We start from the raw sequence: 8,394 nt of genomic DNA on the forward strand, positions 1-8,394 counted from the left end.
CTCTGGATTCATTCTTTATTTGTTAAATTTAAAAATAGCATAACTTCAATAAACTTTACTTAACCTTACATTGTTCAACATATTATAATAAAAATGCCTAATAAAATAATTGTCTAATTTTTCAGTTCATTCACCCAATTTTTACTGTTTTAAGTGGAATTTTCTGGAACCAATTATCCTCAGATAACATGGATCCCATGTACCATAAAAATAAAATCTCTGCCAGGCCATCCTATGTGAACATCCATTTATGTGCCACAATAAAAAAAATCTGCATAATATGAATAGAACTGCTAGTCCTTCCTTTGGTATAAATTCAAGAGCTAATCTGTGATGTTACATTGGTTGGTATATCCACATCAGTCAGGCAAACCCTTCCTGCTTGAAATTTGGCATGTCTTATTTTACTCTTAAGAGCTAGCTGAATGTTGACACATTTCTATATATACATTGGCAACTCTGCAGCACACTGAGCTGAATACCCTGACTTACTGATTGCCAGTATGTACAGATGGCTCGAAGTCTGAAGTTTGAAGGATGGATTGGCATGCTTTTTTCTCAACCAAAACTATCTGTAATTGGATTCTGTATGAATTTAGTATATACACTGCAAAGTTACATGCAATAGAACTGGCCTTGGATCACATAAATTCCCACCAGTACCAAAGTGCATGATATATACCAACTCTCTAAGTGTATTACGGCCTTATCAGAGATTAGAAGTATTCTTCATCCAATTTTGTGTCAGGTACAGCAAATACTACTCTCTCTTTCAGAGTTAAACTTTGAAATTTGTTTTTTCTGGATCCCTAGCCAGGTTGGTATCACAGGCAATGACTTGGTTGATGCTGCAGCCAAATCACTAGCACCACAGAATCACATCCACCTTGTTAGCCCCTATACAAACTACAAGCATGTAATCCACAATAATCTATATACACAATGACAATAATCTTGTCAGAGATTATTGTCATTGTGTATATAGATTATGGTAGTGTGTCTCCAGACATGGAGACACACTACCAACAGGCTAAACAAAATCAAGCCTGTAATTATGAATTGGCATAATTAATGGCTTGATTTTGTTTACAGTCAGTGTAGCGTTTTCTTGGAATTAGTAGTCCTTCCTTGGCAGTGTATAGGCCAATGTCACCTGATACATTCCTATCTTCTGAGGGCTGATGATCATCCTATGTCCTACGTATAGAAATTGTGACACCATTTAGCACATCTTAATTGAATGTAGATCTTTTAATAACAAACACTATTTGTGTGTTACCCAGACTGTGCTTTATACACTCACACAGATTTTATGAGGCAAAGACTTTGTCAGATATATTCAAGTTTTTACAACTTATTAATTTGTACAATTTTATTTAGAGTGTGTTATTATTTTATATGTTATTAATCTTTTATATTATATACAGTCGATTCCGGTTATTTGGGCCACCAGTTAATCACAGCAGCCTTTATTTGGAGCAAATCTTAAAAAACAGAACTCAATAGAGAAAATAGCCAGGGTTTGCTTCACTTAATTGGAACATGCCGCTTAACCAGGGCAGCAGACCGCAGCACTAGAAATTACCGTACCATATGGTTCGGTTGGATTTCTGGAGGTCACAACCATAAAACAATAAGTAGTCACCTATTTATTACGCTCTTCTGTAGTGCAATCTATCATAAATGGATAGTAAACTCTATCTTATTGAATTTGCGATAATACCGACAGCTGGAATTCTGTGGGTTATTATGGTGAAATGTGTTTACACTTCCATGAAATCTTCAATCACATAAGAAAAATAATTTTCAGAATCTTCTCTTCATTCCTATTTTTAAAACTTCGCAACTTGTTACTCCGTTCTCACTTGTGCATATTGTGTGTGCCGTGTTCTGTTATTGATTGCTTATCTTTTTTACTGTTTGCAATTTTAACCCCCACCCACAAATGTCAGTGAACAGAAATGTCAACTAGTTAGTATGTATATATTACAGTACGTATTAATTATTTCGATTATCACGTATATTCTTCCGATTTTCACGTATCATTTAATTTTTTAAATAGTAAGGTAATAAAGGGTAAATTTGTGCTTAATATATCTTTACTTTTGTAGCATGTGGATAATATTCCTCCTATTTTCGCTAATTAGAATTGCTGTTTAATAGAATTAAAATTCAATTCACAAATGTGATCACAATGACCGGCGGTTACTACACATCGTATAGTGAATGGTACTTTACTATGGTGAGTCCATCGTAACATGATTTGATTGTACAGTGAATCAATTGTAAAGCTGGTGTCCATTGCATTTTTAACTATTTACACGAAACTTCGGATAATTGGGGCAGCCGCTTAATCTGGCCAAAATGCACTATTCCTGATGTCCCAAATAACCGGAATCGACTGTATTCTTCTATAATATATTCATTGATTACACTATTTCATATTTATATTTTCTGACTTGGCATGCCATAGTCTCAGACAACGATACACTGATTGTTTAGGAGTTTATTATTATTATTATTATTATTAATAATAATAAACTCCTAAACAATCAAACAACCCATAATTCCCTAAACCTTACTAAAATTTAGGGAAGTAGTTATGACACTGATCTGTTGCATTACATGCAAATAATTTTTGCCATTATTGCACACATTATTATTTGCAGAAGATGTTAAACATGTTCAAGTTTATCTTCCTGCCTCCCACCTCCTTTCTTTCAGTAATGGAAAGCCAGTTGAGGTTTAAGTATGCGTACACATGTTCTGCGTTTCTTCTGTATTTTGCTAAGCATTATATTGTTCAAAATGTTTAAGCAAGAGCAAAGGAAGTGTCTGAATTGCCCTGAAAATTTCTGCTACATATATTATGATAAAAGCTCAGAGGAAGAAAATCAACAGTATTACTAAATGTGAATATTCTTTGTATTTGGATTGCAAGATTGGTAATCAGGACGAAACTCCACATATGTACTGTATTACTTGCAACCCAAATTTGCAGATATGGCTAATTGGGAAAATTAAAAGTTTGCCTTTTGATGTTTCTACAGTGGGGTTGAGAGCTGCACAACCACATTGATGATTGCTATTTCTGCATAACAAAAATATCAGGGATGTCCAGAAAAAGCAACCAAAGCATCAAATAGCCTAACACTTTATTGCAATATGTTCTGTTCCATGTAAGCAAAACCCACTGATACCAGCTCCCCCAAAATCACAAGATAAAGGAAGCAGTGATGTAAATGCGATGATTTCTGTGTTGCAGATTTTACTGAACTGTTCACTTCAAAATATTTGGAATAACAAGTAGAAAACTATAATGCACCACATTTAATTAAGCAAGAATAGCTGACTGACTGAATTTGTGATTTAAATTATAAAGAGCAAGCAGAATTCCTTGGGTCTAGGTTACAGCAGTGGAAGTTACTTGAAGAAAGAACTAAAATTACAATACACTGACAGCAAAGTGTCTTCAAAATATTTCATTATGGAAGAATGTAGGTGTTTCTGTAAAGATATTAGTGGTCTTCTGAACAAACTAAGCAATGAACACAATCCTAATGAATGGTGTATATTTTACTAATGCCACAAAATTAAGTTTAAAAGTAATTTTTCTGCACAATGAAATTGCATTCCCATCAGTTCCTCTACATTGCTTTTGGCTTGAAAGAAACATATGAATGTGTGTTCAAGACACTGAGTGCAATAAAGTACCATAACTTCTTGGAATGCCTGTGATCTTAAGGGTTTCACAAAATACTGTTTGCTCTGGATAAAGAAGAAGGTGGATTTTGATACCTAAGGGAAGTTTTACATCAACTTTAACAAATGAAAACTGAAAGGAGAAATTTTCATTGAGCCTCAATTACAAAAACTACTCAAAGATGAGCCGACGATGAGCCAACAACTACAAAAAAAAAAAAAAAAAACAACTCAAAGATGAGGTATTTGAAACAAAGCTACAGGATACCGAACTGGCAAGTTTGCAATTGTTTAAAGCAGTTATGCATGAATTTCTTGGAAGAAAAGATCATTATGAATCTGTAGTATCAACTTTATTACAATGTTATAAAGATATGGGCTGCCACTTTGAAAATTCATATTTTTCATTCCAATCTCAGTTTTTTTCCTCAGAATTTGGGAGATGTAAGTGATGAGCAAAGGGAATGCAATGCCCTCATCAGGACATATCCAGGATGAAAAATTACTGCTGGTTTCTTAAGGGGGGGAGAGCAAAATGGATTATAAGGAAAGCCCTGAATGGCAAAATTTCTAAGCAAATAGAATGTATATAGCATTATGTTTGATAAAAGTATTTTAAAATGAATATGGCTGATTAGCATTAGTAGAGGCAGTAGAGCCAAAAAAAAAAAAAAAAAAATCTTTCCCATTTCACCCATCCAATTGCTCCAAATGTTTGTCTAGTTCTGCCTTGAATTTATTTAAGGCTATCATTTATTAAGGCTATTTATTTTCTAAGAGCAACCCTCTGTTCCATTCACTAATCTTGTTTCCCTTCTCTGTATTTGTTCCAGCAGCTCTACATCCTTCCTAAAATGAGGCCTCAAGACCTGTACACAGTACTCAAGGTGCATCATTGCATCAGTGCACCATTGCCTTATACAAGCGGGACAATCACCTCCTTATTCTTGCATCAATATCATTAATTAAATACAGAAAACAACAATGGACCCAACACTGAACTCTCACAACTCCACTAATAACATTAGTCCACAAAGAGCAGTGTCCATTGATTACCATTCTCTGATCTCCCACTCAACCATTCCTTTATCCATAGCAGCAATTTGCCTTCAATGCCACACTGCTCCAATTTGTGCAGCAATCTTTCATGTGCAACAGTATCAAAGGCCTTTCTAAGATCCATGTATATGATATCAAAATTATTCTTTGCATCCAGTTCCTTTGTGACCACATCATTGTGTCCAATCAAATTGGTCGGACAAGACTTCCTTTTAACAAACCCATGCTGTGTCTGAACTATAACTGAAGTCTTGTCTAGATGATCCTGCAGGGCTTCTTTAACCAGTGCCTCCATTAATTTCCCCACAACAGAAATAAAACTAACAGGTCTGTAATTACTTGTGTCACCCTTTGATCCTCCTTTCTGAATGGGGTCACATTTGCACATCTCTGGTCCATGGGTACCTCCCCTGAGTCCAAGGAAGCTCTCATAATTATGGGTTTGCTTACTTCCTTTGCTGCTTCCTTTAATATAACTGGATAGATCCCATCCATCCCAGGTGCATTTCTTATGTTTATCTTCAACAATTTCTCCTCCACTTTGCTGTGAGTTTTTTTTTTTTTTAAGTGATTTTTAAGATAATATGTGTATTAATATATGATTTTTAAACTATTGTTTATTCAGTTAGTTAAATTGCAATATATTTTTAGATGTTAATCACTGACATAATTTCAGTATTTTTGGAATATGCAGATCAATTTCCTTTAGAATCTGCAAATTTTTGCTCTGGAGGTTGAAAATAAAATTTTTTTTTTTTTTTTTTTGGCTAGTGTTATAGATTAAAATCAATGAACTCCACAAAAGATTTTAGGAAGTTTTTTTTCTAACAACTTTCTTACATCCCCAAATTAATATCCTGTTTGCCATTGTTGAGCAACAATGCCAAACAGGATATTAATTAGGAAGAGTAGAAAAATGCAACACAATTTGACACTCTTTATCTTGGATTGTATATAAACCAATAAGAGCATCAGCATTGTTTATTAACTTATTCCACACACTTTCTACTGTACTCAGCTTTACTTTGTTCCAACTTGCAGCCCAGTTATAAATGGCACTTTGTTGTACTACAATTTTTAATATATTATTAAAAAGTTCACTGTTGTGCTATCAGAACTATATAAAAAAAAAAAATCTATTGTTTCTTTTGATATGAACATTTACAGCTGAGAATGAGTCCACAGGCTCTATGAGGTTGCAGTATTAGGACACAAGAAAAGGCATATAATATTGGCATAGTTGCTTGATAAAATTTCAGATGGTTGTGCAGCTGCATTATCTAACAGTAACAATGCCTTAATTAAATGAAATTAAATATTTCATTTAATTCTTCTTTTAGTGATTGCAAGACTGTTCCCAAAAAGTGTTTGAAACTGTATAATTATATTCTCATTAAAAACAAACCTCCATTTTGTATATACAAAAAAAAAAAAAAGGCAGTCCAAGTTTACTTGAAATTATTCAATAAATGCTCACTTCCATTCCATATAACTTAAGTTTCATTATTGTACATTGTTTGTTGACATTTTCTTAATCATTTCCATTTGTGAAGTGTTCACAAGGACTACGCTGAACTAATAAAAACAAAATATATTAATTTTTAACCATACTGCTTTCTTTACTTTTCTGGTTCCCTTTCACCATTTTAAATTATACAGAATTCCAGCTTTACTACTGTTGTAGTGAACTGTTTAGTTCATCAACAAAATCATAGAATAGTAAAGCAGTCTACCAGACTGTGAGTTTGCTTTAGAATGTTAACTCTGGTGAAAAAAAAAAAAGAACATCCGTTACAATTAATTATTTCTCAATTTTTACCAGATTTATTGTGTTCTAAGCATTCATACATTATTCATTCTACAACTTTAAATATGAAAAGCCATTTAGAGGACAGTATTTATATTTAACGATTATATCTATACAGTTCTAGAATGTGAAAGCACAGTAGTGTACAAAATCCTAAGCAATAGTGCTTATAATGGCATCATCAGCATGTACCAGTTTAAACCAATAGCCACACTGACAACGCTTGGGCTCTCCCTCATACAACCACAACCAATTAATGTGTGTGGCTTCTTCTTCACCTGAAAGAAATATTTCAAGTAAAACTTTAAAATCAATCAACAGTATCTTAGGATCGAAAAAAAAAAAAAAAAAATTGGCTAATATATAATTAGATAATAATCAGAAAAAATATTTTATCATATTCTTCATGAAGTTAATGTACTTTTATTTACAAAAACAATTTTGTTTATTTCAGTTTAACTTACAAATGCATTACAATATAAAAGAACAAAACTACATTAAAAAATAATCTCTGGCAAAATGAAGCATGTGATTGGCAAACCATCAATCTTATTTTTTGCTCTTTTATAATTTTAGGTAGGATACACAAACCAATACACTGGTATGCAGTATAGCTAACAGAATAATAAACAATTTATTAGTATAAACCAAAATATCTTTCTATAATAATGTAATAACTAATATACACTTTGAATGGCATTTTGTGTAGATATTTACTACTAATTTAGGAATTAAATAAAATACTCCTTACAGGTAATATGAATCATTTTTTTTTTTTTTTTTTTATTTCTTAAGGAAATATAATTCTGTGTGAATATTTTGTGGAATTTCTCTCCCCTTTTTTCAGTGACTACAAAAAAAAAAAAAAAAAATTGGCATTTTCACCTTAGAATAATATGTTAGCATTAGCATTAGTAGAGGCATTTGATGCAAGAAAGCAAGCTTATGCAGCATCAGCCAAAAAAAAAAAACCCACTTCCACTTCACCCCTCTGTTCGTTCAAAATACCTGTCCAGCTGAGCCTTAAACTTATTTAGGCTATCAACCTCCACCACAAGGGATGGAAGTCTGTTCCACCAACCAACCACCCGCTGGCTAAAGGCAAATTTCCGCACGTCTATCCTACATCTCTCTTTCCTCAATTTGAATTTATGCCCTCTCAGGTGATTTTTCTGAGCTAGAGGAAGAATCCCATCAGCATTGAGCATGCTTAAACCATTCAAGGCTTTATACACCTCTATCAGATCACCTCGCTGGTGCCTAGTCTCCAGACACTGTAATTTGCAAAACTTAAGCCTTTCTTCGTAAGAGCACCCCTTTGTTCCATTCACTAATCTTGTTGCCCTTCTCTGTACTCGTTCCAGCAGCTCTACATCCTTCTTGAAATGAGGCCTCCAGACCTGTATACAGTACTCTAGGTGTGGCTTGACCATTGCCTTATACAATGGAATAATCACCTCCTTATCCCTGCTGGAAAAATTCCTGTATATCATTTTGACAATATTCCATGAGCTACTCTTGCAGCCCGTCTGCACTGCTCAGAGAACTTCATATCTGCCTGCACAACCACCCCCAAGTCCCTTTCATTCTCTACCACTGTCAGTGTAGTACCACAGAGTTGATACGTTGCTGTGGGGTTGCTGTTTCCCATGTGTAGTACTTTACATTTGTCAATGTTAAACTTCATTTGCCACCTCTCAGCCCATCTGCTCAACCTTTCCAGATCCTGCTGCAGCAGCATAGTGTCAGCAGTGTCCTTGACAACCCTGCCAACCTTTGTATCATCTGCAAACTTGGACATTAAGCTTGATATACCAGAAAAGAAT

At 34.0% G+C, this 8,394-nt stretch overlaps 1 protein-coding gene across 1 annotated transcript in view; it reads right to left on the reverse strand.

The window, feature by feature from the left end:
* Positions 1 to 6,562: 6,562 nt before the first annotated feature.
* The window catches only part of LOC150081087 (cytochrome c oxidase subunit 5B, mitochondrial-like), a 22,832-nt gene continuing 21,000 nt past the window's right edge, over positions 6,563 to 8,394 (reverse strand). Inside the window, exon 4 of the mRNA XM_090381093.1 lies at positions 6,563 to 6,846. Coding sequence (XP_090237219.1) covers positions 6,722 to 6,846 — 125 coding nt within the window. The 3' untranslated portion in view covers positions 6,563 to 6,721. The remainder of the gene's footprint in view (positions 6,847 to 8,394) is intronic.

The sequence above is a fragment of the Mastigoproctus giganteus genome, chromosome 9 (genome assembly GCF_048544385.1).
Source record: "Mastigoproctus giganteus isolate SK-2022 chromosome 9, ASM4854438v1, whole genome shotgun sequence".
In the NCBI taxonomy this organism is placed as follows: domain Eukaryota; kingdom Metazoa; phylum Arthropoda; class Arachnida; order Uropygi; family Thelyphonidae; genus Mastigoproctus; species Mastigoproctus giganteus.